We start from the raw sequence: 20757 nt of genomic DNA, 5'->3' as shown, positions 1-20757 counted from the left end.
CAGGGGATTGTAAACAGCCTGCAGTACAGAGCTGCAGTCAATTCCTGCTATACTTTTCAATTGTTATATAAACAGTAACCTTGTCCTTACACTGGAGGGGAACCATAAAACTCCATGTTCAGCGTGCCATACAAAATCCAGCTATGTTGCAAGCACATGACTATTTAAGCTTGTCTAGTGTCTCTTAACTTCAGTGTCAGGCTCCTTGCAATTAGCTTTGGCAATCCTGGTTTTCCTGTTTAGACCAAGGAAGAAAAACAAAACAAGAACAACCAAAAATAAATAAACCAACCAACTAACCTCCTACATACAGTGGTTGAAATCCTGGCCACAGAGGCACCAGATCCTAAGTTCCAGGACCTTGGCTGGTCTCTGTCTTCCTCCTACCCCTTTCCTATGCTCAACCTAAAAAGATGGGTCTGTGACCACATCCACCCAAAATGCCAGAAAAGCCGAGGTTAGGGCGTACTGAAACAGCTGGTCCCTTTCCTAAAAGGAACCTTTGAGACTCCAGTCTCACCCAAGACTCTCTGTGCAGAGACTGGGGCAGCAACCACCTCAATCTCTGTTTGGCTGCCATCAGACTGCGAGAAATAAAGCCAGGCTATAAATGCACAGCCGACCACTGTTCTCCAAAGAGAAGGCAATACAGAGTCACAGAACAGTTTGGGTTGGAAGTAACCTTAAAGACCATGTTGTTCCAACCCTTCTGCAATAGGCAGGGACACATCCAAACAGACCAGGTTGCCCAAGGTCCCATCCAGCCTGGCCTTAAACACCTCCAGGGATGGGGCATCCACAGCTTCCCTGGGAAACCTGCTCCAGTGCCTTACCAGCCTCATAGGAAATAATAGATCTGGATGTCAAGGGGAACAATCACCTCCTTCAGCCTGCTGGTCATGCTCCTTTTGATGCAGGCCAGGATACAGCTGGGTTTCTGGGCTAGAAGCACACGCTAAATATTCATGTCCAATTTTTCATCTACTACTACCCCCAATTTCTTCTCCTTGGGGCTGCTCCCAATCCATTCATCCCCTCAGTCTGTATCCATGCCTGGGATTGTCCCCACCCAGGTGCAGCACCTTGCACTTGGCCTTGTTGAACTTCATGAGGTTCATGTGGTCCCACCTCTCAGGCCCATCAAGGTCCCTCTGGATGGCATCCCATCCCTCTGAAGTGCCAACTGCACCACTCAGCTTGGTGTCATCTTCAGCACTCCTGAGGGTGCGCTCAATCCCACTGTCAATATCATTAATAAAAATATTAAACAATACCGCTCCCAATAAGGAAATATCCCTCAGGAGAAGGGTGTAAAATCATAGAATACCCTGGGTTGGAAGGAACCTACAAAGGTCATCAAGCCCAGCTCCTGGCTCCATAGATGTATACCCAAAGATCAGACCACGTGTCTGAGAGCATTGTCCAAACGCTTCTTGAACTCCAGCAGGCTCAGTGCCATGACAACATCCCTGTGGAGCCTTTCCCAGTGCCTGAGCACCCTCTGGGTGCAGACCCTTTCCCTATCCCCCAGCCTGACCCTCCCCTGTCCCAGCTCCATGCTGTCCCCTCGGGTCCTGTCGCTGTCCCCAGAGAGCAGAGCTCAGCGCCTGCCCCTCCGCTCCCCTCGTGAGGGAGCTGCAGGCCGCCATGAGGCCTCCCCTCAGCCTGCTCTGCTCGGGGCTGAGCAAACCAAGGGGCCTCAACTGCTCCTCATGTCTTCCCCTCCAGACCCTTCACTATCTTCATAGCTCTCCTCTGGACACTAATATTTTAAATTAAATAATAATGCCCATTTATACAGTGGTGCCCAAAACTACACAGTGCTCAAGGTGAGGCAACGCCAGTGCAGAGCAGATTCAGGCGATCCCTTCCCTCAACCAGCTAGCAGTGTTGTGCCTGATGCACCCCAGGATACAGCCACATCACTCTAAATCACACCTACATTTTTTTTTTTTTTATTTTACTCGAGCTTCATGTTATTAGCTTGAATTTAAACCAAAACACCTGCTATGGTTTCCCAATGACCGTCTGTCAATCCTTACAGAGGGGAGCTAGAGGTCAGACAACCACAAGTGAGATCTACAATGGCTCTGAAGTCGTAAAGCATCAGTGGACTGAAGTTTTCAGTCGTTTGACATGAGCAGTACTTTTTTTAACCTGACTCTACTAAGATGGTCTAGGTTTTAAAGATTCACGCACATAAGTGGCAGCATGAGCTACAGGAGCTGGGTTCCTCGCTAAGCAAAGGCAACAGCCCCAGTGCAGTGACAGAACCCAGCCCTCAGCCACCCAGTTTGGTCAGACACTGAACTGAAAACACGCAACAACAAAGATTACACAGCTTTAGTGCACACAGGGTCATCTGGCAGAAGGGCATATGAGCCCCTCAGCATATAAATGTAACCATAACACGTGGGCCTGCAGATTCTCAGGGGCTAATCCAGGCTTCCCTCCCACCATGGTCTTCGCTGGAATTCAGTTTCAGATGACACGTTACATTTGAGAACAGTGGCACATTTAGCACAAAATATTCAAGAGGTTCCTTTCCCAAGTCATAAACCATTCTGGTACACTATGATCATCTTCCAAAGAGCAGACAAGTAATTCAGCAATTTCCACCCCAAAAGGTCATAGCCCTGCCTACTAAATAATGATGTCATGATAACAAGCTGACCCTTCTTTGGTTGGAAACCATATAGCGGTTGCCAAAACCTCAACAGGATGCTAAGAGAAAGGAATCTATATTCATTACTGTATATTGTTAAATTTGTGCTGAGAGCACTTTTGATGCACAACCCACTGTGCTGAGTTACTCTTAAATATGTCAGGCTTCACATAGCTCTATAGTCTTGGGTATCCCCTTATCTAAGAGGGAGCAGCATTTCTTTTGCTTCCAAGCCTAGAACAATAATAAAAGAAATGCAACAAATTCTATGCAAAGACTTCAGCAGCTGCTGGCTGACTGCTACACAAGCCTAAATAATGTCTCTTGACAAAAAACACACTCCAATACCAAGTAGGATGTATTTTTTCCAAGAAAAAGAAGAAAGTGCAAGAACTATTGAATTCAATAGACAAGTAAAAAACAGAAGGAGATTAATCTTATATATATTGAATAATTTGACAGCATGATCAAGGCACACTAAGGAGGGAGTAACAGGTGATACAAATACGAAGTCACAAGAAGTAGGATACATGATGTATGTCAGCTGTGCTGAAAAGGCACCTAAACACCTGTTCAGTAATCAAATAGTATTTATGTTTGAAAGAAGCACATTGTTTTGAATAATAAAACAATTTTTATAATTTACACATGAATAGTTTTACCACAGAAACTTACTCCATAAGCTGTTTTCCACCATAAAACAAAAGTTCTTGGATAAAGACATTCTGAAAGGCTAGCTGAGCTGCACTTCAAGGCCATACTTCCAAGAAAAATGCCTCCTCTGACCTGTAGCGTGTGAGGTTTACACTTGGGGGGGAAAAAAAAAAAAAAAAAAGAGTCCATCCAGATACAGTTTTATTGCACTAACCAGTCATTTTTACCACATTGAACTAGTGTATTAAAATCTTAACAACTTAAATGTGTTTCATCTGGGATATATTAACATGACACTTTTTCCTCACAGCAAATTTAAACACTTGCCACTATGATACTGATGAGACTGAGATACAAGCATCGTTGTTCCCCTGGACTAGTAAAATAGCTGGATACCACTTCGTTTGTGAATTGTGAGAGTTTTCACAGGGACTAGCTCAGGTATACAGCTTATTCCACTGAAGCTGGGAAGACTTAACATTTTTTGTTCAAAGCAAGAGGCATACCTCATTAACCTTAAATTCTTCAAGCTTCTTTAAGTGAAAGATGGTAATATAAATAGTTATATTACAATTCAGGCACAAGAGAGGTATGACCCTATTTTCTTACTGACAAGGTCAAAACAAGGTGCCATACGCAATAAAGGCTTGCTCATCAGTTTGGTACTTTGTTTTGCATAGCTTTAGGAGACTATGCTAAGGGCACAATATAATACCCACAGGAGAACCACATGAACAAAATGTTAACTCTCAAAATCTGCAGGCAGCAACACTGGTATTTAAATGTCACACCATTTTGCCATTAGGAAGCATTCAGCTAAAGCACTTCTCCAGGAATCCCAAATGCCTTTCTCCTCTGTCCACCCACTCCTGCGCCCAAGTAGAACAAGCCTTTGGCTCCAAATCCTCTCGTGTTTCTGGGAAGAAGGAATAGTCAATATCCAAGAGTTAGCACAGGAAAGAGACTGGACATTTATTTTGCATTCCCCATTCCGCCACAAAGGTACTAATGCATCTTTGGGCAAGTCAGACCTTGTCTACGTAAGAAGGGTTGTTTGTTTCTTCCTTTTGAGACCTGTCCCCTGCACATGGGAGCTTCAAATCTTTAATTCTGCTCAATTTTAACAGAAGCTCTTCGCTTAGACTTCAGAAACCTACAAGTCAGCTTTACACCACCCAGTGCAAAAATGGCCCTCTTCCTGGGACAGTTTCCTTCCACTGTTGCCTACAGTAAGTAATGACTGCAGCAGGCAGTGGGTACACTTCAGACAGTTGTCCCACTGCAGAAAACATCCATCAACACGGCCTCGGTCAAGGAACTCAGAAGTTATTCTCAAGGGCAAAAATTTGTCTCCTAGACGAGGCTGTCTCAGACTGACCTGCCAACCACCTCAACTTGTAAACTGAGCTTGCACCTTCTGTTACAGCACAGGCTGTGATATTGAGGGGGAAAAAAAAAAAAAAAAAAAAAAAAAAAACAGCAAGGGGAAGGAAGGAAGAAAGAATGCGAGATGACAAACATTGCTTTGCTACACAGGGAATCCTAATTGCCCAAACACCAAGATGTATTTGTATAAACACTCTGTGGCTGTGGATTTGCATTCAACTCCCTTCTCCCCAGCAAAAGGGAACTAAATACTGTAATTAGTTTCAATTGTATCTGATCAAGTAAATAACTTTTCCCATTTCCTTTTGCAGTTCATAAAGGTGGACCTTCAGCACCGCTCAGGTCACAGCTCAGCAGTAACACCTTCACAATCAAGCCAATAAAAGTTCTTCTTCAAGAGCAAATGTGACACTCAGATTCCCAGGTAGGGCAGGTACAAAGATATACCATAGTCTGCAAGAGCATAGAATTGTAAGAACATTCACGTCAAATCACTCACATACTTCCCCAAGCCGCTAATTCAAGTCTCTCACAAGTCCCATCAATATTTAAGAGATACCTGAAAATACACAGGGTTTTCAGTTTACCAGAACATACACTCCACTAAAAAAAGTGAATTGGTGTTACGATGAGACAGTCACAAAATTACAACTGATAAAGCACAATGAAAAGATGCTAAATTTGGCTAATGATCTGCTCAAGACTATATTTCTGATTCAAGGGCTAATAAAACTGTATAGTTCCTGTACAGAACCTTCAGTTCTGTTAGGATTTTGGCTTCAGAAATAACTGAAACCACAATAATTATTAGTAGCCACATGAAAATAGAACATTAGATCAGTCACATTTTTTAGTAGTCAAACACACAGCCTGTTAAAAAGTAACACACAGGAACAAGTTCAACTTCAATATTGAAGGACACACCTACAGGACACATTTCAGTATTAACTTTACTTAGATGAAATGGACAAATAATCAACGCTAGAAGACAGAGGTAGGTATAAAACTGTTTTAAGTTCCTCTTCATATGCATATAGAACGATTCTAGAAATAATATTGTTATGGTAATTATTTGTAGTTTATTTTGCCTTGCTTTTACTTTTCTTGATTTTAGCGTAAAAACACAGAAAAGGATTGCTTTCCAGCATCTATCACATGCCAGTTCCTTCTGAAGAATTCATTGAGGAGTTTTTCTTTTTTCCTTCCATTTGATTAATTCTCCAAAGTATATTTTATGAGTTGGTGCTTAATTATCTCAGAGATTTAGATTACAGTTTTTATTTCAAGCAACCTAATTTGGTGGATGAAGAACACGAGAGTACAGTTTTAATCAATCTCCCTTGAGGCTTCTTAAAATAACACTGGCTGATGACTACTAGTGAGATAGCAAGCTATTCTCTCCTCGCCAGCTGCATGCATCTTCCTGAAGTATTTGCTGGAATACCAGTGACAAACCATAACAACATAAAGGAAGTAAATATAGCTCAGCTTACACCTCACTGAAAAATATATCTAATCTACTTTTTGTCACTCCGATCACACCTAGCTGTAATGATTTCCAAATGCTATGGCCTATTACCAGCGGCTTCCCCGCAGAAGTAACATCAATCTACAGAATGGTTTTAAGTCAAAGGCACTCTTTCAGCAGCCTACCAGAACCACCAGAGAATTTAATAAAGTAGGCCACTTGCTTGAGGTGTGAGCATACTAGTCAAATTCACCAAGCTAAGAAAACACCCTGGTCAAGCACAAAATCCTAGAAGTCACTGAACAGCATTCTGCCTGCTGCCTTTGTCAACTTTTAATTATGTCATATTAGCAGCAAACTGCCAAGACAGATAGCACACAGCATGTCTGGATACAGACTATTTTTAGCCTGCAATTCAATCGGCGCTTTTACAATGGCTGGGATTAAAGCTCCAAGACAGCCAAGTTACTGTATATAGGCCAGTGCAATTACATGTTGAAACACGCTGAGAAAACGTGATCGTGAGCTACAGTCAGCGTGGTGAGGAGCAGCACTAGGAAGCTGCTTACTGTGTGCTAGCAAATGTATTTATCAGCAGAGCCCATGCTTGTATCTCGCCCGTCTCGATTAAGAGCCCACAAAGCAAAACATTAAAACAAATGACAGCTTTACTCCCTCTCCTTTCAATATGATCTAGTGCTTATGACAGGAAGATAACATTTTGGCAACCTTGAAAAATCAATATCCTTTTACCTTCACTGGCAGCTGTTCAGATGACTTAGCTTTGCCAACACTGAAGTAGCCCACTTCAATCCTGCCCTGAAAATGCTACCAAGGAGGAGATGAGCGTCCTCGTCCTGCAAGATCCTCAATTTCTGTGCTGAGGTAGCAATTAGATGACCTGTACTTAAACAGCTTTTACAAGGATGCTTCGAAATACCTGTCCATCATATGACTGAGGAAGAAAAATATTGCAAAATTCATTTTCTTCTAGCCACCCAGTATGTTTTTATAGCATTTTAATTAACAGTTAACACTTGAACATGAACTCTTTTAATCTCCATGAGACATTTTTTCAGGCCTTTACTCTGCACCTATACAGACTTAAAGAAAAAAAAAATAAGGTTGTTGTTACATACAGCCTGCTGTTGTACGTCTGACTATACAGACAGCTTTAGACGTCAGACCTAAGTCCTAATGTTTCGAGACTATGAAAACAGACCAAAAAATTAATGACATAAAAATGTGATCACCTATCCTCTATGATCTATCTAAATACTATACCAAATAGTAACAACTGTCACACAGTAAAACTGCAGCTAAACACTAACCAATGAAGTGCCTAAGGGTAACTATTTCATCACATCTAATTACCAAAGAAAGTACATTCACATCTTGAGATAGCTGTGGTCCTTACAGTAAGCTTCCACGTTTCAAACTTACTTCAGTATATTGTTTCTTGAAGGATTGAAGGATGCTTTTTTTTTTTTTTTGAGCGTGGATCACTTCTTCTCAGCAAGTGAAATAAAGCATCAGGAAAACCAACTCTGAATACTCCAAGTACGGAAAAGCAAAGATAATGGCATACCCTAACATTGGCACCATGTGTAAGTGTGGTAGCTTCCGCCCCCCCATATATCAAACCCAAGTAGAAATTCACCGTGAAAACAGGAATCCCCAAAAGCGTAATTCAGTAACATGTGAACTGAGGAAGAGCCCAAGTCTGGGAAACTATTATGCTTTCTTTGCCTTCCTGAAAATCAGAGTTTTCTTCCCCCTCCCTACGCACATCCAGCTTTATCAGAAAGATAACCTCTTCTCCTTCCTAAACCAAAATTCAGCCTAGAGGAAGCTTCTTAACTACAACACATGTGAAACATAAAAACACCCAAATGAAGAGTAAACCTACCACACAACAGATGGAACAACCACAGCACACAAGTTCACTGATTAACAAGGCTGAAAAAGCAACAACTGAACTCAGCATCTAACACACCACAATCTACAAGGCAGGTATGCTAAATTTAAATGCTTTACTTTTAATGCATTTTAATTATTCAAACTCCCTATTCCGTTCAAAAACGTGAAAAGGGAGCAAAAGCAACACACAGTGAGGAACATTACAATATAAAATGAAAGGTGCATAAGACAGGAGAGGAGTGCTTGAGTAACACACAAACAAGGCAACATCTACCAACTCCAGTCAATTTACACTTCTTTCTGCCTTGTACAGCCACAAGAAAAAATGTGTCACGTATTATAATAAAACCAGAACAAGAAATTCACAGTGAAATAACAGCCTTTGAACTGTGACTGGTAATGATCATTACAATACATGAATCATTTAGACTACTAACAGATTAAATCTGACACGTCTGCCTGAATTAAAATACCTTGTTTTACTTTTTCACCCGTTAATAAAACTGTATACCTTACTTGGCATTGCTGAAGAGTTAGGGGCCCTCTGCACTGATAAAAGAAGTTTAACTCAGGTGGTAGCATAATACAGATTACTTGAAAAAAAAGTAATGATGAAAACGAGAATAAGAAGTGTGGACTGAAAAGCACAAATAGTGTTATTTGCCCTCCGGTACCTCTTTTTCCTCAGACGTAGGACTCCTCAGAACACAGGAAAAATGTTTCTCCCCACTGTTGGTGATTCCCCCTTCTTTTCCAGCTGCTCATTATCTTTAATTGCCCAGCCTCTGCAGGATTGCTGCACCACACAGGTGCAAGAAATAAAGCTCACTAGGCATCCTTAACTCTCTGCCTGGCAAATCTAGGGGTCTACCTAGGCCTACACCATACAGAGGGCTGCAGATTTTTGCAGGAAAACTCCCTCACAACACCAGAGATGGGGTGGTGGGGATAAATACATAAATATTTGGATGCGGAGCCAAAGGTCACCCTTCAGGCGCAGCAGCTGCAGTATGGTAATAAACACAGGGTAGACAAAAAATGCCAATTTTTTCTGAAAGACTGCTATTTACCGCACAGCTAGAAAGGTGCCATCCCCGGTGCTCTGAAGAAAACCCAGAACTGCTGTTCTGCCCTCACAAAAACCAGGCACAGGTCCCCGATCAGCATTTCACTAGCACAAATGCGTTTCCTGCTGGTGTCCTGATTGCATGCTCTGCCATTAATGCTCTTTCCCTGCAAACTCTGCTGCAAAATAGCCTCACAATAACGAAAACAAGACACAGGGTCTTTCATTTAGCCTTACCTCGCACATGACCCTTAGATGGGCAACCAAGGTAGCCAAATTACAGCTTACAGCTTCCTCCTTTGCCAGTCCTCAAAATGTGCCAGGTGGTTCGCAAAGACTATGCTGAGCAGCCCCACCAGGCAGGGGCCAAGAACTTTGATCTTCTCATTGCTCGTAACAGAGCCAGAAAAAAAAAACACTACAGCTTGCTATGTACAAGAGTATTGCTTTGTCGGTATCAATCCAGTTAAAAGCAATACAACAACTTTCCTTCCACAAAGCACAAGAAATGATTTGTTATTTTTATGGCTTAAGGCCATAAAGCTTCACTCATATGCGTTAGAATACCTACCTGGCATGATTTTGTATTACAGCTTGTTTACTTATGCAGCTCTTTCTCATCTTCACAACACCAAGAGTTTAACTGTTAGTGATCACAAGGCACCACAGAGTCCATTTTTTTCAAGTATATGTACTTTGTCTTAAGAACACTCTAGAAAAATGACTCAAGGGAGATTCAGTCATCCCACTCATTGCTATACAACCTACTGAGCACTGCCATGTAAGACGATGACTGATATTACCAAGAGACTAATAATAACGCCCTGGAGCCCCCAGCACAAGATGGATGTGGAGCTGATCGAGCAGGTCCAGGGGAGGGCCACAAAGATGATCAAGGGGTTGGAGCACCTCTACTATGAAGAGCTGGGGATGTTCAGCCTGCAGAAGAGAAGACTCCGGGGTGACCTCATTGCAACCTTTCAGCACTTGAAGGGGACTTATAAAAAAAAAAAAAAAAGAAGATGGAGAACAACTCTTTGCTCTATCAGATAATGACCGGGCAAGGGGGAATGGTTTTAAACTAAATTTAGACTAGAAGTGAGTAGGAAATTCTTCACTCAGAGGCTGGTGAGGCACTGGCACAGGCTGCCCAGAGAAGCTGTGGATGCCCCATCCCTGGAGGTGTTCAAGGCCAGGCTGGATGGGGCTTTGGGCAACCTGGTCTGGTGGGAGGTGTCCCTGCCCATGGCAGGGGGCTGGAACCTGGTGATCATTAAGGTCCCTTCCAACCCAGGCCATGATTCTGTGATCTTCACTGTATGAGGAATGACACACAGTGAGTTTATCAGCTTATGTCATATAGGAGAATTTTAAATAAAGTCTTTGTTTAGCAACAGTGATTGGTCATCCAGGATCAAAAGTAAGAGTTTTCCAGACTTTGTAATTCAGGTGAATATTGTACTCACAAAACAGGCTGAGGGTCAGTTTAGTACTACAACTACTAAAGTCACTCAGTCATACTGTAAGTAAAAGTAAAGGTCATCTAAGCTTTTTTTTTTTTTTTAAGCATTCTTAAAACTATGGGAATGATAGAATTACTTCTTACGTGTTTGGAATTGGAAACTGCAATGCATTTTTTAACATATATGTGTTAAGCTGATGACATGTGGAGGGTGAACTTTTAAGTCTCACTCACCTTCACTTCAATAATTTCACGTGCCAGGTGGTTGCAGATGTTTCAAGGGAGCTGAGCCTACCAGAGAGCTCCCTGCTACTTTTGTCCCAACTTGTTCCTCTGCTAAAAATATGTAACAACATTCCTTGCTGTCTTCTTAATAACCGTAATACAATATAAAGTTAATATGAATATAATGCAATCCAGGTGGTGTGGAAAGTGATGACAGAGGCGTAGTAGCTGGCACCCTTTCCCGAGCCCGTACCAAAGCAGTATCCCATCCTCACATACAGGCACAGCCTCCCGGAGCACTGTACACTACAGAAGGTGCACAGCCCCTGCCCAGACCCCTTGCAGCCACCGAAAAACACAAGATGTTTGCTGAAGGAGCAGAGGTCCTAACCTGAATTAACCTGGCTGAATTCCAGGCAGGACGACTGCATGCTTTTGAAGCTTCGTGTAGGTACCAGCTTCCCTTCCAGTCGGGGTGTTTCCGTGAACCTTTCAGACTGATGCTGCAAAGAGTTGTGGATGTTTAAACAGCCAAGAGGACTTTAAAGATGGGAGATAGGTGATATCATGATGGATGGGCGACTTAGTGCCTGCTGGCCTTATAACGGGGCACTGCACACAGCAATACTCCTCCTCACAGCCACGCACGGCCGATCAGACAAAGAAAAGGGGCTCTGTTTAGACCCTAATTGCTTAGAAAACAGCATGGCTGTGAAAGCACAGGCAAGAGAAAACTGTTCCAAAAACTGTTCCAAAAAGTTTTTAAAAGTCTTGTTCTTATTTGGGACAACACAGGATGAAGAAGAGACCGCAGCACAGCAAGTCCCATGTCTTTCCCTGACCATTCCTCCACAGACACAGACTGATGTCGTCTTAGTCTCTTGATAACTGAAGTCATCAGCAATCCTCACAGAGCACTTCCAGATGAGTCTGGAAGAAAGGATGCATCTACAAGTTTAGAAAGACAAGTTTTAGATCTTGCAAGGGTGAAGCATCAAGTTGAGACCTTCAAGCTTGCAGACAGGTCTGCTCCGCTGCTTTTACAACCCACTTCTCAAGCCCAAACCAAACAACTAAACTGAACTGCAACCAAACTGAACTACGACTTGTCCAAGCTACAACTCATCCAATGAATCTTGCAAGAACTTCAGTGACATTAAACTGCCTGAGATAAAATCCAGCGTCTTACAGTTCATTCGTACGTGCTGTAGGGCGAACTTCGCCTCTGTGAAGGTCCATATTGCAGAAGACAGCAAGCTGCCAGAGCCTGGGCAGCTTTTCATGTCTGTGCTTCTGAGTATGTTTATGCTCCTGCAGAGCAGCATGGTTCATAAAGGGCTCTGATGCGGTCCATGCTCTCAAGTCGAAAGACAGAGCCTGATTTTACCTCGTTTGCCCTTGTAAATGCTTCCCCAGGAAATTCACACATACATGACCCCTCCAGGGTCAATCCCTTGAAGTATGAGATTTTGTGAACTACAGAAATACTTGGTTAAATCCAGAAAACGCTGAAACCTGTTGGAAATAACTGCTCTATTAAATCCCCTCTTCTCTAGAGGGATGAGAAAGGGCTGATGTTCACCGGCCTCAGGGAGAATTTGAAAGACCCAAGCATCTCGACAGCCCTTGATGAACACATTCCTCAACCACACCATCACAGTCCTTAACAGCGATACCTGCAGACATCAGCCAGCTTCCCTTGCCTGTGGGATCATTTTCCAAGGTACAACACTGTTGCAGCTCCTCTCTTTTATTCTTTTTATCCTTCTGCATAGCCTCTATGCTCCAAGGCACTTAATGCCGCTGTGCTTCAAGGAAACCTAGGGAAAAGGAACCCATTTATATGTTTTTTGCTCTCAGAAAACCAGGATGAGTTCAGTGCCAGGGCTGAGCCCCAGACCAGGACACGACAGTCCCTGGTGGAACAGTCCCTGCTACCAGCTTGCACCACGCCATGCCCCAGGCTCAGTCGGGGCTTTTAATCTAGGGTTAAATCACAGTTAAGGGTGGAAATCCAGATGGCTGCTTTATGAATGAAACTGCCCGAGCCCTGTAGCACTGATTGGATTTATTTCCTCATACCACTATTTCTTAAATGACGCCGCTCCTGCTTACAAATTCTTGGAAGAGAAGTTGCCTCAACTTTTTTCAGGGGGAACGAGAGGTCAAACACATAATCCTCATGGCATTTTATCTTCCCCCTTTCCACCATGACAACCAGCACACCACACGCACCGTGAGATTTCTTGGTTTTCCGCTGTTGTACAAAGTATTTCAATTACATTTTATTTATAAATTAAACAGTGTGATTTCCTATACTACTACTGACATGTATTTCTTACAGAGCTGTCCTAACACTGAGCAGTATGGTCGGGATGTGAAAACGAAATATGGGTAACACACTCAGCATGCTGTAATTATGTGAATAAGTTCAGAAGATCTCTAAAAAAAGCATACCACTTGACATTGGCCATGTATATATATCCACTCTCCTGAATGACCCTGTGTCAGCAAGTCAGAGGTATCAAGTAACTCAAAGCAATTCAAAACCAACAAACCCAAAGCACCGAATTAGATTCAAAGAACATGATTGGCACGGGGCCCAAGCCACAAATTTAGATCCAGTTCTGAATTTTCCCAAGGTTCACAGAAATGGGCAAAAGGGACATCTGAATTCAGAGACCGGACTGGATCCAGTTCTCATTAATACCACGGACAGTGAGAAAGAGAGACATAAAATACTCTGAAACTATGCAGTAAAATAGCACCTTTGGCAACCAAACCAACACGAGCAACGCGTAAAAACTCGGTAGCATGGCTTAGTTTCTCAACAAGAACTTTTAGACACAGCCAGAAATACTATGACAGACTTTGTGTCACTCAATTGCACCTCCATGAGTCACCATCTCTGTGAAACCCCCTATCAAGGCATCGTAAACCTTGCGGGGCACAGCAGGCAAGCGTTCCTGGAGGCAGCACCCCATGGGATTCAGTTCAGCACATAACCCTGGGAACACCTACTGGGTGCACAAGGCAGGGATGGATGCAACACCACGCACGGTGAGCTGCTTCATCCAAAGGTATGGCCGTAGGGAAAAGTGTGTGCACATAGAGAAGCAAGGAAAAAATGGGGAGAGGGAGGAGGTTACAATCAGATACCTAAATCCAAAGGGAAAAAAAGGATTGCAGAATCCTTTCCTTTTCAGCTTTCCCTGCTGCAGTGCTTCACCTCATCCACATCCATCCCATTCCAGCCAGTGCTCCCAGATCTTAGCCATCCAGCTTCAGTGCACTCTTCCATGAGGATCCAAAGTCACTGCCAGACACTGTAGTGTCAGAAGACACTTTACAGTTCTAGACCTGCTTCCAAACTCAAATGTATTTGTAAGTTTACACAGAAGAAGAAACACACCTCTTGATTTCATATACTGGCTTTATTGCCAAAGAACTGAACTGCTGTTTGGAGCCAAACTATAACATTTTTTGGTTGCAAAAAAAGCTAATAACGTGATTCTTTAGCAGCTCAGTATGTCAAAGGCTTTTTCATTTGAATTTTAGGGGGGATTCTTAATAATTTATTATAATGTACAGTTTACAGTGATTTGAAATACACAAGTTACTTTCTTACTAGCTATAAAAATACCATTGTCACCACCAGTTACAACCCCACAAAGTCACACACAGGCACGCAGATGTACGAAGTGGTGATCTGAAGGCACCTCGCTTCCAAACAAAAGTATCAGTCAATATTCATCTAAGTCAAAACGTGATAACTTCAAAACTGATGATAGGAAGAAAGCATCGATCATTCACCTGCAGGACTCGTTGGCAAGAAGGCCAACAGCTTAGAAGATTTCAGGATGATTTAGACATCAGTGCTACTACCCGTTTCAGCTATACGTGCCTGTGTCTGTTTCAAGATATTTCACGCTAGTCACCGTCAAGACACCAAACGGACCGTTAATCCATTAACTCACTGATTTTCAAAGTCATTAATTAATCAATCAAGCCTCAAATACATCAAGCTGAACTGACAACTGAGCTTCAAGCTGCACTCTGCTTTGACAGATGCATTCCTCTGAGATCACTGAGATCCGGGCAAATTTGAGGACACAACTGGGGCAAAGCCCTGCTGGGTCAACTGACGTGGTGACCTCCTCAAGACCCAGTGAATACAGTCTGAAGGAAAAGCTGCAGAAAAAAATATCCCCGCCACCATAAGCAAAAGTGGAAAGCCTTTCCTTAAGAAGTGACACAAATCAGTAGGTTTACAAATCCACACACACAAGGTTTAATGATGAACACCGCATGGCTGCTCTAACAGCAAGTGCACACACAGAATTAAGCTTTACGTACCTCTAGTAAAGGTAAACAAGTCTAATCAACTTTTTTTTCCCCTAGTAAAAGCTAAGGGAACGCCTAGAGACACAATTAAGGCACCCCAGAAACAGGCCCTGACTCTACAAGCACAAAGGTAACTTTAACCACGTAAGCAGATTCCCATGAGCCTACCCATAATTAAACCAGCAGAAACAAATGTTTGCAATAGCCAGAGCCTCACATTAACAAGCCACCAGGATGGTGCTGCCTCTAGCCCAGCAGCTAGCTTTCAGTGGCACCTCGAGGGACTTCTGCCATCTTTCATCCAAAGCCTGTAAGTCCACTCTCCAAACACGAAGTGAACTTCAGAAACACACTGTATGCTGAAATGCAGGCAGGAGATAAACGTATAGAACTGATCCTGAATTTGGGGTGGCTCCTAAAACACAAAAACCTCGGGGTTTTTTGGCTAGTAAAGAGTTATAAAAAAAAATGCAAGGGCAGCATTGAATGGATAGTAAAAGCGAAACACAACACAGAGGAATCCTCTTGGAAATGAGGCTGAATTAGCTGTAAATTCAGATAAAAACGATTTTTTTATTCCCTTTATTAGGTGTCAGAATCTGCCCTGTCCTTCTTTTAATTAGCTCTGACTCCGAAAAAAGCCTCCCTTGGAAACAATGGGACCAGCCTCTGAATGAAGGACTACTGAGCACATGAAAACAGCATTGACCCAGAGCACCGCGAGCTCCCAAAGTTTTTGTGCGTTAGGCAGCGCTCTGCTCTCTGGATGCTGTATCCTTGGCAACTATTATGCAAGAAACTGTTCTACAAATGCAAAACTTCTGTCTGCTCCCAGAGCTTTTCTCCGCAATACTTTTATTGGGCTTTGGATACCCTTACAGCGAGGAGCACACACAGCCAGCCCTTTGTCATCCTCCGGCAGGCTCCCAAGGGGAAGACGCAGCGCAACAAGTGATGTTCAGAGACCATTTTCCTCCCACTTCATCAGAGAAGCACATAAAAGTTTTACAACTTTTGTTGTCTTGGGGGGGAGGAAAAAAATGAAAGAAGGGCACATCTTTGCCTTTTTTTTATTTTTTTTCCTCCAGCACACCCTGCAGAACCAGCGTGCAGATGCAAGGTTGATAGGGAAAGATGTTAAAATTCCGCTAATTGATGGCGTTGCCGCAAAACCTGAAAAATTCAAGGGTGATGGCTGGTTTGGAGGGCAGGATTGAGGCTGCCAGCAGGTAGCAGGCAGCAAGGTGAGAGCTGACAGCGGCTGCCACCAGCACCAGCCTGCAGCCCTGGAGCCAGCACAGCCCCTGCAGCAGCCGCCGGGCCCGCAGAGCCCACAGAGCCCCACAGAGCTCTGCCACCCCCAAACCATCCTCTTTAGCTGCCAGAGGCACCCCGCAGAGTCATTTTGGGGCATTTTGTGGTGCTCCCCGTCCCCGCCGCGCTGCCTTACCTTGTGCGGGGCGCGGAGCAGGCGGTGCACGCCGGGCAGCTGTGTGCCGAGGGGGATGTCCTGGCGGAAGGTGTAGAGGGGCGGCCGGGTGGGCTCGGGGAAATTGGTGCTGTTGAAGGGGTCGGTGTCGTCCAGGAACTGCACCCGGCAGAGCAGCGTGGCCATGGCTGGGCGCTGCCTGCCCGGCTCCCCGCCTCACAGCCGCCGCCGCGCCCCGGGGAGCCGGCCCATGGCCCCTTCCCCGCCGGGAGACGGAGTGCGGCAGCGCTTCGGGCCGGCAGGCGAGGAGGAGGAGGAGGAGATGGAGGAGGAGGAGAAGGAGGAGGAGGAGAAGGAGGAGCCGCGGGCAGAGCTCCCCCGTGCCCGGCCGCAGCGCGCTGAGGGGGCAGCGGGGCTGCCGCGGGCAGCGCAGGGCGGCGAGCTCCCCCCCGCGGCCGCTGCCTCAAGGATCGTGGCCGGCCCCTTCCTCCTCCTCCTCCTCTTCCTCCTCCTCCTCCTTGTCCTCCTCCTCGCCCTTCTTCGCCACCCGGGATCCCCCAAGCCGAGGGGGAAGGGGAAGGGGGGGTCTCCTGGCTCGCCCCCCCTCCCCCCCCTTCCCGGAGAGGGGCTGCAAATGGCGGGGGGCAGCTGGTGGCCAGGTCAACCCTGTCGGCTGTGGGGGGTGCTGATGCGGGTGAAGAGGGGAAAATGGAAATAATGCCTGCTTTGCTACCGAGTAACGGGAACCGGCTTGCAGCCTGGGCGTCAAGTGTCTCTGGTGGATTTCTCAGGATGTATACAACCCCCCCCCCCCATAATTATTGGGGTTGATATATACGTTTCGGGGGGTTATCTGGCGTATCAGCCAACACACACCCCACGCTGTATCCCCCACACCCCCAAAAGACAAATCTTAAAAAATAATGCTTTGTATTGTGCCCTATTTTCCATCACGCTGGCCTGTTTCAGGGAAAGGACTGAGCTGAGCACCCAGCGTGCACACACCGAATGGCAGCCTCCTCCTTGAGCCTTCTGCGTGTGCCCAAATCGCTCTGCAGCCCTGCCTGTGGGGAACGTGCCCTGCTCTTCTTTCCTACAGGCACCGGCAGCAGGAGAAGGGACCTGAAGCAAGCTGCAGGCCAGGCAAGGAGGATCTCACAGTACCAGAGGACAACTGGCTGCGTTTCCAGGCACTGAGCACGGGCCTGATGTCTGTCAGCACTCCGGGTGCGCCGAGCTTTATGGCCGTGATCCACCACTGCCTGCCCTTTCGTCCTTCGTGCAGGGGGCTGCAGGACGGGAACTGGACTGCTGTGAGGAATTGGGGGGATTTGTCACAGAAACGAAGCGTCTTGAGCAAGAAAGCGTGACCTCTGGGTCGTAATATACGGATGAAGCAACTGTTTCCTGCCCAAAATGATTACTGGGTTGGGAATATTTGTCAGCCCTAGGACGAAAGGGGATTTCTGCATGCATGCAGTCTGACCCACTGGTTCTGATATTCTCAGGAGTGACTTGTCATGATTTGTTTTTGCCTACAGTTATGCATATTTTCAGGAAAGAGCACACAGATGACTAAAATCAACAAATATTTAAAACTCAGGACCTACTTTGCTGTTTCAGAACTTTCACAGCCAATGTGTTACACGCTTCTTTTTCTTCTTCCTCCTCATCTTTGGCAAAAAAAAGGGCATATGGGTCGTCTCACCCCATTTCTCATTACTGCCTCTCTCTTTTGATCCTCAAACACCATCAAAAGCTACATTCAGTGAAGTCTTGGTTTTGAGTTTCTTACCCAAGCAATTTAAAATTCCTATTTTAAGAAAATATATTTTTGCATCTGCTTTAGTACTGTATATTTAGATTCTGGATAAAACCATATTAAAGCATATCTGTCTGCTTATATATGTTGTATTTTTCTGTCACAATGTAAAGCCAAGATTAACCAGCATATTTTGTTTTTGTTAATCATAATTTACTCAAGTGCCACTTATATTGAACTTTCATTTTCATAAAACAAATCAGTACATTTGCTGCTAATCGGTGATCAATACTGGGTGATATAAGACTGCCATTCATTGGATTAATCCTGAATTTTACTAAATGAATATGCGGCACTTACCTCGTTACAGAGGCATTAACGCTTGGAGGACAATTTTAGATAAATCACAGAATCCAAGATTTTATATAGTGTCTGTGTGACAGCATCAGCTATCTTTCCTCCAATACCAGAACACAAAAGCAAAGGGTGAATACAGTCCTTGTAGCCAATAGAAATCGGATGGTTTAACATCAAAACAGCTAGCCACAGACTATAAATCACATAAGGAAGAATTAGACATTGCGTGTCATGATCTTCAGTTGTATTTCCAGATACAAAGTGGCCAGCAGAGATGCTTCATATGGCCAGACTGCTGGAAAAGAAAATAGAGAACGCAAACATGAAGGGATCCTGAATTGGCCAGAGCTTTGAGTCACGTCTACCTATACCTTTTCCTTATTGTAAATGTCTCAAAAACACTGACAAGAATGGTGTATGTTGTTGTCTCACTGCATTTCTCTTCACAGAAGATAAGGTCTTCTCAGGGGGAGAGACTGTTTTTCTTGCTCATGCTGAACAAAATCAGCCGGGGCATTCAGAACCTCTGGGGAAGCATCGGCAAAGTCCAGGCTGCGGTCCCTACACCTTTGGAAGTATCATGGAAGAGCAAGTCCCCTCTTTGGGGCAGGCAACCAAGGCAAACTCCATTACTTGCTGACCTTGGGGTCCCCATGTGCATCTCACAAGCACTTTCCAAAACAATAAAGCTTGTGCATGATCAAATGGAGTTCACAGTTCTAAGCTCCCGAGTTCTTATTACAAAAGCGTAAGAGGGAAATCCTTCATGCGCGCACATTCTTTTAGGAATGAAACATAACTTAGGAGTTTTCATTCAGGGCTGATTTATTCTTCTTAACTCATCCCATTATTGGCATTTCTTAAAAATACACTGTTGAATGAGTTAAAATGGTGTGTCAAGCTTAACTTTGAATTTCATTATTGTTGAAACCTGAATGTTAAAATAACACTTTTTTTTGTCTTTAATTTCCTCTTTTTTATTAAAAAATAAAAAAATATATGTTTGATGGAAAGTTATTGAAAGCATGTTCCGTAATCCAAGGACCACCCAGAAACAACGTTAATAGGTTTTTCAGCAGATCCATCTTTTTTAAAATAAAAAAAAGACGCAAGGTATCTAAGCAACTGGAGTAGCTCCACAGGAATATTAGTTTCTCTCCAGTATATTAACATGTCAATACAGATCTAGAATGCATGATTGCTAAATTATAACGTGAGCATATGAAACAAATGTTTCTTCCACTTCTTATTCTCTTTCTGTTGGACAAATGGAACTGCTCTCCAAATTTCATTTTTCAACTTCAAGCCGACTTTAGTTGTGGGAGAACAAAAGTAATTTTAACTTCCATGATTTATTCACTTAACATTAATAAAGCTGAAAAAAAGCAGTCTATTTGGTAATGGTAATCAAAATGGGCTTGTAAACCACTGGAATTAAAGTGCGCTAATGAAAGTGCTGACAGATCCTTTACTGTAGTGATGGGAACAGTATTTCTGCGTTATCCGCACTATAATCTATAAATAAAACTTAGTTCTCTTACTGAAGTGTGGAAATGATTTATTGTCATTGTTAAAGTGGACAGGCAAATAACATAACACACTTTTCAAAATATGGAGTGTAAGTGAAATCTAGTCTGTCATGAGACCAAGAATAATACTGTGGATTTCAGCTTCCTTCATCCACAGATCTCAAAGCACTTTGTTATCATTAAATTTTGCCTGCTTATTCTCACCCTACAGATGGGGAAACTGAGGAGTGGTAGTTCAGGGATACAATACTAATATGATTTTTTATTTTATTATTTTATTTTATTTTACAGAAGGTGTTCTGGTTGCAATGGGTTTCATATGACTGAATCACAGAAAATATCCTATATAATAAGATATAAGGGGAATAATAAAGAAAACTAACAGAAAACTTCTTATTTGGGAGGTAAGGACTTGTAATGGTCCAGAAGTTTGTCAGTGGTCTGAATCAAGCTTTAACAGCCGCACAACACATACAAAATCAGTTGGGTG

The 20757-nt window shown here is 43.7% G+C and overlaps 1 protein-coding gene across 10 annotated transcripts in view; it reads right to left on the bottom strand.

The window, feature by feature from the left end:
- FHOD3 (formin homology 2 domain containing 3) overlaps nt 1-16994 on the bottom strand; it is a 418783-nt gene extending 401789 nt beyond the window's left edge. For 3 of the 10 annotated variants that reach the window (XM_068671112.1, XM_068671113.1, XM_068671114.1), the window contains exon 1: nt 16641-16990. In XM_068671112.1, the coding sequence (XP_068527213.1) occupies nt 16641-16805 (165 nt within the window). In that variant the 5' untranslated portion in view covers nt 16806-16990. Of the gene's footprint in view, nt 1-16640 lie in introns of all 10 variants that reach the window. The other 7 variants (XM_068671116.1, XM_068671117.1, XM_068671119.1 and 4 more) reach the window with 5 other exon arrangements.
- Nucleotides 16995-20757: the final 3763 nt, after the last annotated feature.

This window comes from Anas acuta, chromosome 2 (assembly GCF_963932015.1).
Source record: "Anas acuta chromosome 2, bAnaAcu1.1, whole genome shotgun sequence".
Taxonomy (NCBI): domain Eukaryota; kingdom Metazoa; phylum Chordata; class Aves; order Anseriformes; family Anatidae; genus Anas; species Anas acuta.
Note: the sequence above shows the minus strand (reverse complement) of the source record. Positions and strands in the feature narration are given on the sequence as shown.